Source organism: Indicator indicator, chromosome 4 (genome assembly GCF_027791375.1).
Source record: "Indicator indicator isolate 239-I01 chromosome 4, UM_Iind_1.1, whole genome shotgun sequence".
In the NCBI taxonomy this organism is placed as follows: domain Eukaryota; kingdom Metazoa; phylum Chordata; class Aves; order Piciformes; family Indicatoridae; genus Indicator; species Indicator indicator.
This window is the reverse complement of record NC_072013.1, coordinates 8,247,338-8,265,354: the sequence shown is the minus strand read 5'-3', so window position 1 is coordinate 8,265,354 and position 18,017 is coordinate 8,247,338. Positions and strand designations below refer to the sequence as shown.

The following is an 18,017-nucleotide window of genomic DNA, read 5'->3' as shown; positions in this document are numbered from 1 at the left end:
CTGCAGCATGTCCTGCCTGATAAAACCCAAACTCAAGGCAAGAGAGATTATTACAAACAGTGGAGTAGCAGCCAGATGTCATTTATATTCATAAACTATAAAAGTCTCTTAAAAAAATACTGTCTTCAGTAAAAAATATAAACAGATATCTTCTCCCTTGTTTCTGTTAAAAACCTTGGGAAATAATTATAAATTCTGGTTCCAACAAAAGATGCAGCTATTATTTGAGAGTAATGCATTTAGCCTTCTGGTGTTTATATTTAATATGGTTTAACTTTTAAAATGAGTCTTAAAAAATTAAAATCAAACCTTCAAAATTGAGCTTACAATGAAAAATAAATAATAAAGGCTCATCTTGGTGTCATACCGGTCCACCTCTCCCCTCCCCTGACAATACAGTCTTTGTTAAAAGACAGCATGAGGAATCACATTAAGAGAAGAGGCAGCCACCAGGATCATGAAGTAAGGTGTCCACTTGAGCTGACTTCTGGGTTTGGTCACAGCCTGTTGCTGCACAAATACACAAAATGTCTATGAGTCTGAAAAATGGCTGCTCTGAGCCACGATCAAGGTGCTTAAAGGACTTGGTTTTTTTGACTTGGAGATCCACTCGATGATGTAAACCCTTCAGCATAGCCACCATGGCAAAATGTCAATGAACCAGTGCAGGTTTGGCACAAAGTGACCTCTTCTCTGCAGTGAGCTCCCAGCAAAGAGCTCCCACTGCATTCAGGAACACTAAAAACTCTGTTTGCATCTTCCTAAGTGATTTTTGCCCACAGAGAGTTCACCTCCACTAACTTTGTGCTGTCAGAGTACCTAGAGATTGTCTGGACAGCTCACACCGGTTGGTCCTAGGCTCTTCTCTGTGATGTTCTGATGCAAATCCTCTGGACAGCATTTGCAGTTCTTTTAAGAAATCCTGTCACACACAGATACAAACCGGAGAGCCTGCGTTAGCAAACACCAACAGAGCCTTGCAGAATTTTTCTAGTGAAGAACTTCACAAGACTGAACCTGTTATTGATGGCTTTCCAGAGCAGAAGCCTAGACAAGCTAAAAAACTGATAGCAAAGATGAATGCCTGTAGGTCTGCACGTTCAGTGTCCCCTCCAACCCCCACACCCTTCTCAGAAAAGATTAGTGCCACAATTGAAACGGCTAAACATCTCCAGCAAGCAAGCGCTCACCAGCCTTGAAGTGCTGTCCATTTTTAGCAGGGCACTTGGGCCACTTCTTGCATTTTTGACTCTTCTCCCACTCTAGGGGTAAGAGGCTAAGAGGTTCAAATGCAAGTCTGGTTGCAGTTAAGATCCCTTCCAACATGTCATTCTTGGCTGGAGCCTGGCAAACGCATTCAAGCTGGAGCTGAGAGCTGCTAACTGAGCCAGTCGGTCTCTTAACTGCTTACAATTTTCTTGGAAATGTTTCCTCTACATAAGCAATGCACAAGGGTACAGCTTTAAGGCAGACAGCACTGCACAGGCAATGCTGGGATTCACACCAGCTTTCAGCCAGACAGCAGTTAGAGTAACAAGCCTGTTGGCAGCCCATCCTGCTGCATCAAGTGGGAACTACAGCTAAGAGAGGTTATGGGCTTCACTTACATGAAACACAACTACAAGGAAACAGAACTACAAGTTTAAGGAGCTTTACTTTTTATCTCACTTAGTGTTCATACACATCTAAGTACTTACAGCAGGCCAAGGGAGCTCCTCAAGACTATGCAAGCAACTCTGTATTTCACTAGTCCTCATTAGTTCATGTTCTACAAGACCATGAAGCACGAAAAGGAACAGATCCCACTGCAGAAGAGGAAAAAAATAAGTAAGTATCAAGATGTTCATTTCTTTACCCCTACATAATTCATGGCTTCCCTCTTGGACCAGAATGTGGAGAAAGCAAGTTGTTTATCTGGCTGTGGCAACAAAGGACACCAGAGAGAAACATGGAAAATAAGGGAACAACATTCCTTTAGTTCATACATCATACCCCACCATAAAGTCTCAAAGTTTCTCATGCTCAGTTTCCAAACTGTGTGTTAATTCCTGTGTGTTGAAGAATAGCTTGAAAAATTTGTTCTTGGCCTCCCAAACGAGGTTGTGTTTAGCTTGCAACTAAATAGGGCAATTTTCAGCTTCATAACGGAGCATCTTACAAGATCTAACATCGATACACAGGCAAAAACAAAAGCTGGTAAGTGACACCAACAGAACAAAGTCACCTGTGTTCAGTCCTCAGCCTCCCAGGCCAAATGGGCCATTTTGTCATTTGTTCCTAACTTAAACTGTGCCTTTCTGACCACTTCCCAGGCAGGTATCAACACTGACAAGCTGCATGAGTCCTCTTTGTCTCTGCCCCTGCAGAAACAAGGCCAGCTACCAGCAGCCCAAACCCCACTGGCCTCATTCACAAGAGCAATCAGCTGGTGCTGCAGGCAGGCAGAACTCTTACAGGAAGGTACCAGACCAGAGCGGAAACCTGCAGCTCCACAGGTTGCAATGAGCTTTACCTCTCGCTGCTTAACTTCTGCAAGATAACTCATGTTCTTCTTGCTGAACATCAGCTGCACAGGTACAGGTATCCCAAAGTCCTCCTTCCAGATGGAAAGCAGCAGTTTTAGAAGGCCATATGTGGGATTACTCTTCACATGCAGCCTCTCAGAGCTCTTCTCTGGGGACTCGATTCTGAGACTCAGAGGAACACAATCTGAAACTGTCAGAAAGGAAGCAAGCTGAACTTACATGGCTGCATTATTTTCCTTTTACAGTCATCATCTTGCTCCAACAACACATTTGGCATAGCTGGTACCTAAACTATCAGTTAGCAAAGCGTCAAGCAGTGAACCTAAGAGGACTAGAGTTTAGAAACATGCAAAATTGGGAGCTTCAAAACTATTCACACGAGTACTACACAGAAGTCTGGAAAGACAGCTGACTGAAAAAAGCCAGCTCATGTCTACCAAATGAGAATCTAGGTGTTACTCCAAAGGGGAGTAACACACCGAAACAACATTTAAATCTATAAACACATTAAACAGTTGTTTATAGTTTTGACTACAGGCCGAGTTGCAGAACCTCATACAAGTGAAAGCAAAGCAGAGCAGTGTTTAACTGCAGCTAAACACACAGAGGGAAGACACCAGATCTTCCTTGGTACAGTCTAATGGAATGGGAAGGTTTGGAAAGGAATGCTGCCCTCCCAGAATGAAATTTCACAACATTCAGCTCTCAGCTGTTTTTTGAAAGAATGATCCACGTGTAAAACTTCTTCAGAAGGAAATTAGAAAGCTGTCCAGGGGGAAGACACCTGCACCCAGATCACTAGCTCCTGCTGAAAAAAACAAAACAACAGAAAACCCCACACACAACAAAACCACCAAACTGTCAATGCCCACAGGAGTCACAATACACAGAAAACAAGTTAGTATCATTCTCTCAAATTATATTTTTGTGACTCTTTTTGAAGTAAGCATATAATTTAAAGCCCTTACTTTTAGGGAAAACAACCCAAACCCTAAGCTGGAACTTTTCAGAGGCAGAAGTACTGGCAAACACAGAACATATTTCCATAAAAGGATAAATAAACAAACCCCAAAGGAGATCAACAAACAAACCCCAAAAGGTGTGAATGAGCACACCTATCAGAAGGATGGTTGGTCACAGTACAAGGCTGTTTTGCAGCAGGTGGAAGGGAATAAAAGCAGCCACTCAAACTGACAGAAAAAACATCTGCAGACTCAGTGACACCAAAGAGAATCAAACATCAAACACCGAGGTCTCCGAGTCTGAGGATTTAAGAGAACTATAATAACAGATTTCAGTCTGAAATAGCTTATATCATGACTGACTTACCCAGCAAAGAAGCCAACTCAACTGTGCACTTTGCCAGCTGCTGTTCTGATGTGGGACACATGAACTGGAAAACAAACAATAAAGTTGTATGTTTGTCCCCATACTGCAGACCAGACAAAAGCACACTTCACATGGGACAAAAATATCAGAGGAGAGCAGGGTATTTAGAGCATGAAGCAAGGAGCTGTCATCAGGAGACCATTTAAGATGGAAAGACAAGAAAAGATCCTATATGAAGAAGGGATCCTCAAAGGCTGATTTTAATAACTACCAGATCTGCACAGTATAAAAACTGCAGTGCAACTTTGTTATATTTAAGCTCAGACAAAAAACATTCAGCTGAACTGAACTGTGAGACAAGGGAAACTAACAAGCATGAAGACATCTTAAAGTTGTCCAAGGGGTTTTCGGCTGGTTTTGGTTTTCTTCTTCTACCTTTCTGCATCGAAGAGTCTGACTCAATCTTCCCAGCAAGCACTCCAGCCAGACACAGTCAATCACTTCACCCTCATCCCGTGGGCCCACAGCAACACAGAGCACATCCTTGATGAAAAAGAGAGCAGTAATTCACCCATTAGTATCCTGCACTTCCATAAGCAGGTCTTTGGACATGTGACAGCACAGTACATACACAGTCCTCAGGTCCTCATCAAAGATACAACAAACAACTAAGCATGTATTCTCCACATAAAACAGATTAAAGCTGATTTTTTCATAGCCTTACCTAAGTTTGATTTTCTACCATAGCTCTCACTAATATTATGAAGTTAATGGGGGCAATCAGTTCATCCTTCTTAGCAGTAACTAGTTCTGAAAAGTTTTAGATAAAACTGATAGTGCAGCAAGCAAGTTCAGGGTAGAGGTGCTACAGAAATCCAGAGCCCTCTTGTATTGTCAAGGTAGCTTCAGTGTTAACTCAAAGCTGAGTACAAAGAGCACTGAGAGGGTTATGACATAAAAACTGGTTTGGCAATTTACCACCATCAGAAACCCAGGATGGAAATTGAAAGAAAACAAATAAGAGATTTGAAGGTTATCCATCAAGACACCAAACAGAAATATCTTCAAAGAGCAACAGTTTACAGAAAAAGCCCCTGGGTTCCTTACATACCTTACTCTCCTCTTTTTATTTTAGCTCAAGCAAGAAAGCAAAAAGCAATCAGGGGGATGAAAAAAGCATGAGACCTCTCCATTGTGCCTCCTAAACACTGCTCATGGCCAGTTCCTTAGAACCAGAACATCCTCTTTAAACAAGAAAATCCAAAAAACTCCACCAATGTGAAAAATCAAAAGGGAGTTAGGGCAAGCCAGGAAGTGAATGTACCTTAATCTCATTGATGATCTGGGAGGGAAATGGAGCACAGTGCTGGCAGCCTGGAGGGCAGTCCCTTCTCAACTCCAGAGCGTCGTCACTGGCCAAGGGAAGCCCTGGGACTTTCAGCATTCTGTTGAAGGTTGCCTTCACTTCTCTTTTGATGAGTGCTACAAAGAACAGGGAACAAATCCTGTCAAGTCCAGCTTTTCTCTCCAGTGAGGTAGAAAGCTGCTTCAAAACACTACCCATATTAGCCTCTCATTACAAGAGCCATGGCAAATGAGGAAAGGACATTTATGTTTTCAAACCCCTCTCACTCTGAGCTCCCATTGCACTTAATGGGCAGAGGCACAGGTGGAGAGTGTTAACCCACAGCTCTAAAAGGTAGCCAGCCATTATCACCAGGTACCACTCATCTCCTTTTCCATCAAAATATCTCAGCAGATTTAATGGACACAGTGGCTAAGCCAGGAAGCAAAGCCAAAGCTGAAAGTGGAATCAGCATGGTCTCACCAGTTCAACCACTGTGCCCATGAAAGCCATATGCTTACTACCAAAATAAGTTTTGACCAGCATCCAACACTAGTCTCCTGCTGCTGCAAGCAGCCCTAGATTCTTGGCACAGCCTCCTGAAGCAAAGGGTTTTCATCGATTCTGAGGCCTTGCCAGAGCACTATTACAGAGTAAAAGGCCTATAGGTGCTTTCAGCCTGCTGAAAATACACCCAGTCCATGATGTATAAGCACTTCATAAGCACTCTGGACATGTGGAATATAAGGTGGCTGAAGAGAACAGCTGTATGTACCACACATTTGAAGGGCTACGACAACTTCAGCCTAGGTGACGTTTTCAGAAGCAGCATTCACTGTCACAATCCTGCAAGCCTCTGTAGCTAAAAATCACTTAGCCTGAAAAATCCCTGAAGAAGATTGTGAGAGCTAGAAACCCTTCCTCTTATTCCTAAACAAGGAGGGACAGAGCAACTGCATGCTTCACACTACAAAAAACAAACATAAAAACCACCACCACCAAAAAACCCAAATCACAAACAAACAAAAAAACCAATAAAACCACAAAACCCTAAGTAGGGCCAAGTACTTTATAATACTGGACTAAATTCTATCCCTTGATCTCAGCAAAAACAGACAGGTTACAAGTGCCACCTCAGGGTAAAGAGACTCACCTGCAATGTTGGCAGAAAGCCAGCCACAAGCTTTCTCAGTAGCCAGTTCCACTGCAATCTCTTCTGCACTACTTAAAACCTTTACAGGGAAGGCAACAAGAGAGGGGAGATTTACTACCAGCCACAGCAGTATAGTCGGTAGAGATCTCAGAAGGAAGTCTAGAGGGGAAAAAGCTGCATTCTGACAGAGCACCACCATCTGTATGGGAACTGCTGCTCTGGGTAACAGGACAGACCCATTTTGACTTCCCAAACTTCATCAACCCCATACAAACCCCATCAACTCTTGGGGAAGTTGATGCTAAAACAGATGTGTCATCCTAGCAAGATGAACACAATTTATACACCATTCTAGTCTCAACAGTTAGCTACTGGCTGGAGTATCACTTTAGCCAGAATATCCAAAGAAGCCTGACAGAAGTAACTCTCCTTAGCTCTCAGTCCTTACATGAGGGCATCAATAGATTCCATTGCTCTAAGCTATTCAGGGATAAGTACCACAGCAATAGAAAAATGGTAATGATCTAGAATTGAAGTCAAAGCCTTTAAGAAGTTTTAGTGAAAATACATACTGCAGCGGATGTCTCTTCTGGTAGTAACACTCTTACTGCCTCAGGACCCTTCTTTTTGCAAAACCTGCAAGAAAAGAAAGAAAATGTGCCACAGGATTAGGCAGAGTTCTTGGACAAGCCTCAGAGGTTCATTACTCTGGCAACTTTCACACACTTGCTTACAGTCGAAACCAGTTGCAAGAACGCAGTGAAGTAAGTCAGAGCAAAAGAACCAGACAAAGACAAAGCAAGTACAAGCCACCCAAGCTGCTATACTCCATTTTCCAAAGAGGAAAAACACAATGGCTGTGGTGGATGTCCATTTAGAGCTGGATGCAGAGGGGCACATAGCACCTTTACTCCTTCCTACAGTCACCCTAAGAAGAGCAGAGGTCAGGGTTGATAGTTACCAGCACCCAAGTTTGACAGGCCAAGCCAAGTCAGGCTTACAGATTCCACACTAAGAGAAGGGAAGGCCCAAGCTTAAATAACTTTTCCTCCTTACTCTCTGCCTTTGATGAGTGCCTGGGCTCCTTCCTCATACAGATGAGCGCACACCTCTTCAAGCAGCTTGTCATGGTTAGCATCCTCCTCCTTCACTTTATCCTGCAACATGATTTCAGCCCTTTGAACCAACTCTGCTACCAGTGTTGCCCTGTAAAAAAAAAAAAAAAAAAAAGACAATCAGTCTGAAATCAACACAGGAAACAGCACACACTAATTGTAGCCATCCTCCCCAATTTAGGAGAACACCCATCCCACATGCTAAAGAAGAATTAACCACACTGTGCTTAGTGCTGTGCTATCTCCTTCCTTGTTTTGTAAGGAAGAAAGATACCAAAGGTGGTAGTTTTAGACTATGCCTTTAAAATTTTTCACCCACCTTGAGCATAAAGTAGTAAAAATCTAAACAAATCACTATTGGGTGTAAAAAGGAAAATAATGATTATTCTAAACAATTCCATTGGAGAGATATCTCCCATAAGATTTGGTTCCCAAAACAATTTCTCTCTCTCTCTCTCTTCTCTCTCCTTCGCTCGGGGAGATACTAACTGGTTTTATTGACCTTGGCTGCATCACTTATTTTGGCTAAGTCTAATACCTCTGCCTCTCTCTCGTCCCTTTTGTGCAGGGGTGTAAGGGGAAGGCAGGGAGGGAGAAGCTGTTGCAACTCCCCTGGTCTTTGACGAGGGGTGTCCTTGTGCTGTTTGTTAATTGTAAATACCTGTAAATACTGCATAATTGTATATATTCATTGCATTCCATTGTAGACTGCAGACCTGCTTGTAAATACAGCTTTCATTTGCTTCCAAACTGAGCTGGTCTGGCAAAGTTAAGAGGGGGGTTGGATTTTCAACCCATCACACCAAAATAGCACTAAATCAAGAGTGGAAAGCCTTCAAGCAGAAGGCTAGATGGCTGCTAGAAATATACATGGTTACAAGTATCACTGCTGGCAGCAATACCCTCATAGGCTCAACCCACTGTGGTCAGAAGTTCAAAGATGCCAACAGCAGCCCACTACAACCAACATTCTTTCTGGGCTGATACCTTTTAATGTCTTCAACAATTAGACAAGGGGACAGTGCAAACTCTCAACCAGCTCATGAGCTGACATGCCAGAGGGCAGGGCTGCCATGCATGACTGTGACAAGATGGAGAAATGTGCTGATGATGGGGTGGTGACTGGGCACCTGTACTGGATGGGGTCTGCTGGCTAGGGAGCAGCTCTGCACAAAAGGATCTGTGGTTCCCAGTAGACAAGTTAGGTAAGTTAGCAGTGCCCAAAGAAAGCCAGCCCTATATTGGGCTCACATTAGCAACAGCACAGCCAGCAAGTGAAGGGAAATTACTGCTTCCCTCATCTGATGAAAGCTGGCCCTGCTTTGAGTAGGGGTCTGAATCAGGTGACCTCCAGAGATCCATATGATCTGAGATTTTTTCCAATTGTTTACCAAGGGCATTCTGAAAGGGATGTAATGTCTCAAAATGCTGCACTGTGTTCACACTCCAAGTGTCCCACACTCTCCTGTGCATCCCTTCACAAATTTCCCTATGATGGCACTGAGCTGTTGCTGGACCCCACACTGTCATAGCCATTCATAGCCTCATACAACTATACAGCACACTCTAAGGGAAGCTTTCTTTCCCCCATATACACAATTGTAAAGGATCAACTCCTTTCCTCATTAGTTACCTCTTAAGGCACTTACTTGATGTGCTTGACACAGTTGGATCCCACCCTCTCTGCCACAAATTCAACTGTTCTCCGGAGGGAGGGAGGCTGGTTGTGGAAGAAGGCCTGCTCCAATTCTACCTGTTCAAGATACAAGTGCTACAACTGATTAGACCACTCCACCTCGATGCTCCTTTCCTCAACACAGGAATGCACATTAACCATCATGTGGAATTGTGCTGAAAGGCAGGCAATAATCTGCCTGCACTAGAAGTTTCTGCTATTGCAGCATTCGGCACCCCTGTAAAATATTTGCAATTTCCTTCACACTATTTAACCTAAACCTCATTATCAGGGTTTATGAAGCTACAAAAGCAAATGCCCAGTAAAGGGAAGAGCAGTAAAGTTCTGACAGGATTTGCTCTTTGAATTACAGGCTGGTTAATCTTGTAGGCTCCTACACAGTTCACCCTGGTGGAAAGCGTGGCTACAATCTCACCAAAAGAGAGCATGAGAAACAGCAACATTTTGTGCTGGAGAAGAGGCAGACAGAGAAACAGGCTAGTTATTCCAGTAGGAAGAACTTTCACTGAAGTTATCTCAATCTCAACAATCACATCTTCTCCAGCCATGTAACAGAAACAAAACAAAGAGAAGTCAGGATACCCAACTGCTAAACACAATGTTCCCTGCTGTCTAGACCCATTCTTTTCCTTCCCACACATAGCGACAGACACTGCTGTGTGCCCTATCCTCACAAGTAACTTCTCCTGCCCTCCTTCCCCTTGTGACTCCCTCATTTCATTACCTGCAGTTTCTTCTGTGTGACAGAAGCCTTGGATGCCAAGGACTCTGCAGCTGTGGGAGTGATCTTCCTTATGAAGCCACCATTTTTTGCTCCACTGCCAGCCACATAAGAAGCAAGTAGCTTCCGCAGCTCACCTGCACGAAGACACACATGAAAGCATTCATCACCCCCCTCATCAAGGGAACAAATCAAAACTCAAGAGGGTAACTTTCACTTTGTCAGTCCTGTTTCCAGAGCAGATTCTCTCAGCTTCTATAAAAGCTGAAGTTTCAGAAAAGCAGAAGAACATCCCACCCATTTAACTGGCAGGACACAGGAAGGCAGGCAAAGCTCTGAAGATAAAAGAGGAGGCTCCCAAGAAGCTCCCTGGCACACAAGACTTGTGCATAAGGATCAGAGAGGAGCCATTTCAATGCATGCATTTTTAGCATAGCAAGCAGGAACTGTAAAGTCTACAAAGGACAACAAAGCAAAGCAGAGTTACAGTTCCAACGTGGTCAGAACTAAATACCAAGGGAAAAGCCTGAAAATATGTTCAACCCCTAGAAACTTTCATGATGCAGATCTAACACACAGTTTCCCAAGAAAAATCCCAGGAAACAGAGCACCATCCCACCATCTGAGTATTTGTTATCTACAAAGAGACATTTCACCAGCGATATCTCAAACAACAACCTGATAAAGCACCACGGTACAAAAGGATCCTTCCCCTCTGCCTGGAAGCAGACAAATGCTCAAGGATCAAGGCATTCCTCAAAGTACAAACACCTCTCCCTGTACCTATGATGGGGAAAAGTTGTACATGTAACTCCTTGGAATGCTTCCTTCCAGGTGATGTCCTTGTCCCTCCATATCCCAGCTCTCTATATCAGCTATTCTAGCTATGTAGCCTGTCTCCCTCAGCTTCTCTAGATAGTACTCACAGCTGCATCACCATCTGCAATACAGCTTTTTATCAAGGTTGAGTCACACACAACTGAGAACTGAAGTTGTCAGGAGTGGTAAGAAAAATTCTGAGGACTAACAGCATCAAATGACCAAAAACCAGTACAAAATATAATAAAAATAAACATATAGTAATGGACTTCCTTTATGTAGCAAATACAAATAAAATACTCACCGAGATAGGGACAGCAGGTATAAAGTAACTGCTGATCTACCAAGGGTACAGAGTCCTGGTAAGAAAAGGAAGGAAGTGCTGAGAGGACACAGTAGGAAAGAAGCAGTCTTCTCAAACAGAAATTCCATACATGTGGTGACAGGCAGGTTTCAGAGCTGCCTTCCAGGAAAACAATAAAAATAACTGAACTCCAAATTCACAGTAAAATGATGAACTTTGCAGCCCAAGTGCTCAGTCCAGCCCTGTAACACACAATGAGCTGCTCTACATTTAGCATAGCTCAGCCTTCGCTTGATCACCGAGAAAGCCCAGCTGGAAGCTGGTGACTGCAGAAGAGCAGCAGGGCTGTTGCCACAGGTGCTACTTGTAAAAGGGAAACCTATCCATGGAGGAGAATAAACAAGGCACATCTGCTATGCATTACACCTCCACAGGTGTCTTCACCCAGACCTACTGCAGCACCACACTGAGGAGTAATGTCACCCCAGTACTACACAGCACAGCTAGAGGTGTGGGAGGAAAAGCTCCTTCAGATCCATCCCACGGGCAGTGTGTACTGCACTTACCTGCATCTCATCTCTGCCACTGAAGAGACAAAGCAAAACAGAGCTTTCTAATTACAACAAGACACACGTACACCTTAGCAAACATGCTGCTCAGTCTTCAAGGCATTCTCTGGGAATTAGATACGTCTGGTAATTATCTGAGACATCACACATGCCATAAACTCACCTCCTTTTCTGCTTGCTCTTGCTATTTTCACTTGCCCTTTATTACGCAGCTGGAGAAGGGGTGACTCCAAAGACCAACTTTGCTCTTACACTCCCACCTCACTGTTTCTGTTGAGTTACTCTTAGTTATTTCTGGGAAAAACTAACAGTTCTATCAGCTCTCCTTGTCCTGCAATAATCTGTGAGCAGGAGAACAGCACCTGATCCTTCAACAAAACTTGGCACCTATTCTGTAAGCTATGACAGCAAGTGAGATGGCTCCTGCCTGACAAAAGCCCCAGAGCTGCAGAGTTTACACTTCAGAAAGGAACTGATGCACTTGGGACAGGTTGGGGCATCACATCCATTGGACCATATATACCCAACGCAGACGCGCTGAAGCCAAGTTCCTGATAAAATCTTAAACACGTGAGGCTGTGGTGGGTCCACCCTCATCCACAGAGGACATGCTACTGCACTAACTTACCAAAGCCTGGGCAGATGTCACAGTCTCCATCATCAATCCCTCCTGCCTGACATCAGTGGTAAAAAAGAACTCTTCAGGGACTGATGGAACCTTAAACAGAAACCCCAGCAGTTACAATCCAAACAACAGTTAGCAATTCACATGATTTCTAATAAAGAAGACAGTAAAATCACACTAACCTGCCACCCACAAAAATCCCCTAAGGATCCTCTCTGCCCTAAGGAGAACCTTTCCATAAAATTAAAGATTTATATGACCACAGTAATATAAGCCACCTTCCTCACCCTCTCCATCCATCATTTTTCACCTCTCCAACAGGTTTTTTCCAAGCAGCTACCTGGCTTCCAAGTGGAAGCACAGAAGGATTCTGAAACTTCATCACGTTAACAGACATAAAATCCTCCAGTAATTCAAGGCTGCCAGCTTGCACTTGTGGACAAAACCTTCTAGTTCTAACAGGAATCAGTTGTCAATTTGCTTACAAGGATGTAGATTTTTAAGTCAGAACGAGTTTCAGCAGAAATAAAAAAAAAAGCTGCTTCACAGAATTCCACTAAGGAAAATTAATTCTCCATTACAAGAAAACAGAGGATTCTTTAAACATCACACTAATGTAAAAAAAAAAAAAAAAAAAAACAACAACAAAAACAGCTACTGTTTTACAATGTTTTAATTCATTTCAGTTCTATTTTCTATTGAGTTCTGTGCCCTGCTTGCCTTCAGGGAAGAGCTGTGTGCATACAGGAGACTCTACCTGAAAAAGCCAACCCAGAACTGCAAGGATAAGCAGCTTGTTCAGGAAACTCATGTCCTTATCTTCAGAAAGGACCATTAACCTGCCATGAAGCAAAAGGAGCAAGAGTGTGTTACATTTCAGTAGCTTGATTTTCAATAAAGAAAAATACCCCAGCCACTCACTTTCTACTACTCTACTACTACACAGTTTGTCTTCATGTACACATTCCTTACTTGTCTACCTAAAGAGCAGAGAGCAAGCTCTACTGTTTTGTACATATGCACCCGAATAACATGCTGGTTTAAGTTTACACCAAAAAAGTCACTTTTCAGTAACAGAGTCTCTAAAACACGCTTCCTCTTTTTTCTCATGTACATGGGAAAGAGAAATAGAGCATTATTTAGGAATGGGAGACCTGATAGGTCTAAGGTTCAAATCCAAGGTTTAAAAGTCACAGCTGCAGATGTAGAATGAGTGATTAGGGGTTTAAAAAAAATTTCTTTACTTAACAAAAAAAATCCACATTTAAACTAAATATTCATCTCAGAGCTTAGGATATGCTCCCTTTGCAGCTTTATGTAAGACAAGAAGTACTCGTGATATGCACAAAACCCCTCCGCAAACTCCTATGAGAAGGTCAGACTAGGTCCAGCGCTCTCTCAGACACCAGGCACCTCAGCTAAGCAAACAAATCTTCACAGCAAAGTTGTTCAACAAATGTCCTTTCCCATGCTCTTACCTGTACACCTGCAGCAACAGACAAAATACTTTCCTGTAGTAATCAAGGAAAGGTGCAACATGATCCACAAGAGAAAGGTACTCCACAATCCAAGGAATAGTGAGGATAGACCGTTGATCCCGAATTGATTGTCTCAGAAGCTTCAATACATCCAGTACAGGCAGGGTCTTAATGGACAACAGAAGTCAAAACAGCAGCTTGATGTCACCTTTTGACACTTCAAGAAAAACTTTACCTCTGTCTTGACATTTCTTTCTAGGATTTCATCTTCTGTACAAATAAGAGGTGACTCACTGGCTAATGAAAACATTTCTTTGCACAAGAGCAGAAGTAAAAACCACACTATGACAGCAACCAGAAGTCCCACTGGGACTTTCACAAGTAAGGCTGCAAGCCTGACTCCGTACAAGTGGTGTCAAGGTGTAACCCCTGCTTCCTCACATTCAATACTGTGAGGAGATGGCTGCAAAACTAACAAAAACATTCCTGGGTTTGCATCTGTGGATTTTACACTATAAATCTAAGTCTTCTTAGCTAGGTCAGTGTCCTGGAATGACAGTCCCAGATACGCGGAAATAACAGAAGACTAAAAAGACCTCAGCAGCAGTGCACCTGCTGCCTTTTTCTAGCTCAAACACTTCCTTAGCTCCCAAACCCAGAATATGCATTAGGGGCCCAGAGTAGTACAACATCATCCCAGGAACCACTGGCTCACTTTGAAAGAGTTTAACTATGCATAACCCCCTCCTTGGATCAGAAAACCTGCCTGGTAAGCAAAAGGTCACGTTAGATCTCTTCGAAGAGTTTGGTCTCTTACTTGGTTTCTTAGTGCTACTGCAGAGTCTTGCAAGTCTCTAGTTGGTTGCTCCACAGTGCGATATGGCAAGAAAACAAGAAACCCCAGGAACTTGGCAAGGAGTCGTAGGCTTAACAGGACCACAGTGAAACGCTTCTTTCCATCCTGAAATGAAGGAAAAAAAACCACCCAAGCTGAGGTAATGCTGCCCTAAACTGGCAAAGCTACTGCATGCACTAACTTCTACTCCCTTTATGTAAAAGGGCACATAGATTCATTGCTGCTTTTCACAAAGGTAAGTTTCCCAAATAGGTATTTTTTTAATCTAGTTTCCAAAATACATGTTTAACAAGCATTTTAAATTGCTTCAGCCTCTACTGCTTCACTTATAGCAAGACAATGTAAATTCAAGAGCTTTCTAGACAAGCAGCTGCTCAATCAAACCTTCATATTAGCAACTTTAAAGTCACTCAGAGAACAGATAGCTGATCTCATGTTGCTTCCTTTATCCCATCACTGCTCTGCAAGTATTCATGAACCTCAGCTGCTACTTTGCTAATAGATTATAAGCTGTGACACCTCTGATAGGCAGAAGTAAGTGGAGAAACATCTGAACAAGTATGAACAGGCAAATCCATTCAAACTAAAATCTCACCACATGGAAAAGTACCAAAGGACTATTGCAACTGAGTGAAACAACTCAACTTGGTTACCTCACAGATCTAATACAGGGTACTAACAACCTAAAAAGAGGCTCTCACTTGTCAAACTACTGTGCATTATCTCTTTACAGCACAGTTCCATGAAGTGCCCTTAAGCACACAAGTAAATATCGAGGGGTTCTGATGTCCATAACCAAGTTGCAGAGTTATGACAAAATCAAATGAAGAAGGTCTTGTCCTGCAAACACAGCTGTGTAAACTCCAGGAAACTCATTATCGAGCCAGTAATTCTCAGGGTACTGGGAGAGTTAAGGGAAATTCCTGACAGATATGCTTGCAAAAAACCAAAAACGTTACCTGCTCATCCATATCAGCTTCTCCATCACTGTGCTCATGCTCCACCAGAGAAAGGCCATTCAGTTCGAGTATCTTCAGGCACAGACTATCCATCAGGTGCTGATTGAACTGGTAACTTCAGCAAAACATGATGATGAGTCAGACTGGGCTGAAAACAGCAGTAAATATTCCACTAACACACTGCAAAATTTCAAGCTTGTCTCATGAGTTGTGTCAAGCATCAGCAGACATCCAGTGTAACAGACTGACAGACAAGAAAGCAAGGGACAAGACTGGTACTGGCTGACCCCTTCTTTTTCAAACAGACACTAGCAAGTCCCAGCACAAGGATAATGATACAGATCTGTTGTAGCAGGAAGCTGTAAAATAACTGAACTTAAGATTCATATCTTGTGTAGATCACAACTCTTCCATGTTGTGGACTTTGAAAAAACAAACCCATGAACCTGGTTCATCCTGCAACTCCTTAGCTTCATGGACCACCACACAAGAAACTCATGGCCAGTCCAGTGCCCTTGCTGCACAACTTGGCACTGGGAAATGCTGATGGCCTGTGAGAAGATATTATGGTTTTATAGAAGGAAAACTATTACGATGCAGTCTAGTCTAATGTAACACACACATTCCATGCTCCACAGAGAACCTGCTTATTTACATGTTCACCATATGTGCTGACCACAAACAGTAAATGTGGTGATGTACAGCTTAGAAACATTGCTTATACACTCTGCCTAGCTTACACCATCCCCCAAGCTCTCTGGGCAGCTCCTGGCTGTAGGAGTGATGTGCTGGTCTTCCCCACTCGCCCACACATTTCATGAGGGAAACAGCAGCCACAGACAGCTAACCTTCCTGCACTGAGGATGAAGTCCCTGAAGAACTGCTGGCACCCTGGGAATGAAGGGGGTGGACAAGGTCCTCTGATGCTCTGAGGAACAACAAATCTTTCCTGCAGCCTCTTCAGACGGCTCAGATTATCAGAACCCAGCATATTAAGGACGTCCTGGTCTGGGGTGTCTCCCCAGCTTGCACCACCGCCAGTAGGACCTTTACACATCTTCAGGAGACAGAAAAAGTAGCGAGGAGAAAAATTTGTAATAAAGCATCATTTCACTTGATTTCCCAGCCCACATATTCTTTCCTCAAGAATTTGTTCTCCAAGTAACCCAATCATGACTTTTCCAGGTGGCCCACATACAGAACTCTGGTTTGTGCCAGCTTGGCCACAAACAGCCTAGACATCTTGAGATGGAATTCCAATCCTACACATCTAATTCAGCACACCTAGCAGGCTACACATAGATGTGTGGAGAAAACACCTACCAGCATGGTCTTCGTGAACCACTCAGCAACATCTTTAACCCAGCCTCCAAGACCACAACCCACACTGTACATTCCAAAACCAGGTTTTCCCAGAGTTGAAGTTAAGAAATGAATGCTCCCCTCCCTCAGACTCATAGGTACTACTCAAGACTCAAAGAATCACAGAACTGCAGAATTGTTCACGTTGGAAGGAAGGGTCTCTTGATTCATATAATCCAGCCCTCTTGCTCAGTCAGCAGGTTGTTCAGGGCCACATCCAAGCGCATTTTGAATGTCACCACAGACTGGGACTTCACAACCTCTTGGGGCAACCCGCTTCACCGTTTGACCAGCCTTACAATAAGGAACTGATATTATTGTTGTCTTCAGATGGAATTTCCTTTCTCTCAATTTGTGCCTGTTGCCTCACATCCTGTCAGTGAACATTACTGAGGAGAATCTGCCTCCCTCTTCATTACCACTCACCAGGTATTTGTACACAGCACTGAGATAACCTAGAGCCTTCTCTTCTCCAAGCTAAACAGTTCCAGCTCCCTCAGCTTTTCCTCATATGAAGAGTGCACCAGTCGCTTTATTTATGTGGCCCTGTGCTGAACTCACTCTAGTAAGTCTCTTTCTCTCTTGTACTGGTGAGCCCAAAACTAGTCATAATGTTCCAGATGCAACCTAAGCAAGGCCAACTTAAGTGAAAAGATGACCACATACTCCTACGTCTAAATCAGGACACAGTTTTACTGAGGGGTCTTACTAAAAAGTAACATTTGACTTGGTATATCAAGCCAACTATTACTAGGTCCATTTATGCCAAACTGAACATCCTCCTTTCCCAAAAGATCATCTTGTTATGCTTTACAACTTGTGAATTATCAGACCTTGACACAAATCCTCAGTCTAGGTTCTTTTCTGCCTCAGTGTCAATACACTCAAGATTCCACATTCACTTGCTAGTCAGACACATTGGATTAAGTGAAGACTACTAATCAGTTTAAATCTGTGGTTAACTCTGCAGCCTTCATTAAGAAGGTACAGGTACAAAGGAGAAATACAGCACCTAGGTCTAATTAAATCCTGTTTGTGCAACAAAGTCCTCCTCATCTCTTTCCTGCAACAAAGGCCACCTCACCTCTTTTCCACAATCACCCTGAACACACACACACACCAGACAGGACATTGATGCCAATTCAAACTGGCTACTAGAGG

General features: G+C 43.2%; 1 protein-coding gene across 1 annotated transcript in view; it reads right to left on the bottom strand.

The window, feature by feature from the left end:
* Positions 1–796: 796 nt before the first annotated feature.
* CDAN1 (codanin 1) overlaps positions 797–18,017 on the bottom strand; it is a 30,751-nt gene continuing 13,530 nt past the window's right edge. Inside the window, exons 11-28 of the mRNA XM_054400482.1 lie at positions 16,343–16,551; positions 15,495–15,609; positions 14,497–14,640; positions 13,680–13,846; positions 12,959–13,040; positions 12,205–12,294; positions 11,008–11,062; positions 9,888–10,021; positions 9,117–9,220; positions 7,409–7,558; positions 6,925–6,988; positions 6,353–6,431; positions 5,179–5,336; positions 4,290–4,397; positions 3,855–3,918; positions 2,513–2,715; positions 1,698–1,805; positions 797–922 (exon numbers count right to left, since the gene is read on the bottom strand). Of these exons, the coding sequence (XP_054256457.1) occupies positions 797–922; positions 1,698–1,805; positions 2,513–2,715; positions 3,855–3,918; positions 4,290–4,397; positions 5,179–5,336; positions 6,353–6,431; positions 6,925–6,988; positions 7,409–7,558; positions 9,117–9,220; positions 9,888–10,021; positions 11,008–11,062; positions 12,205–12,294; positions 12,959–13,040; positions 13,680–13,846; positions 14,497–14,640; positions 15,495–15,609; positions 16,343–16,551 (2,160 nt within the window). The remainder of the gene's footprint in view (positions 923–1,697; positions 1,806–2,512; positions 2,716–3,854; positions 3,919–4,289; positions 4,398–5,178; positions 5,337–6,352; positions 6,432–6,924; positions 6,989–7,408; positions 7,559–9,116; positions 9,221–9,887; positions 10,022–11,007; positions 11,063–12,204; positions 12,295–12,958; positions 13,041–13,679; positions 13,847–14,496; positions 14,641–15,494; positions 15,610–16,342; positions 16,552–18,017) is intronic.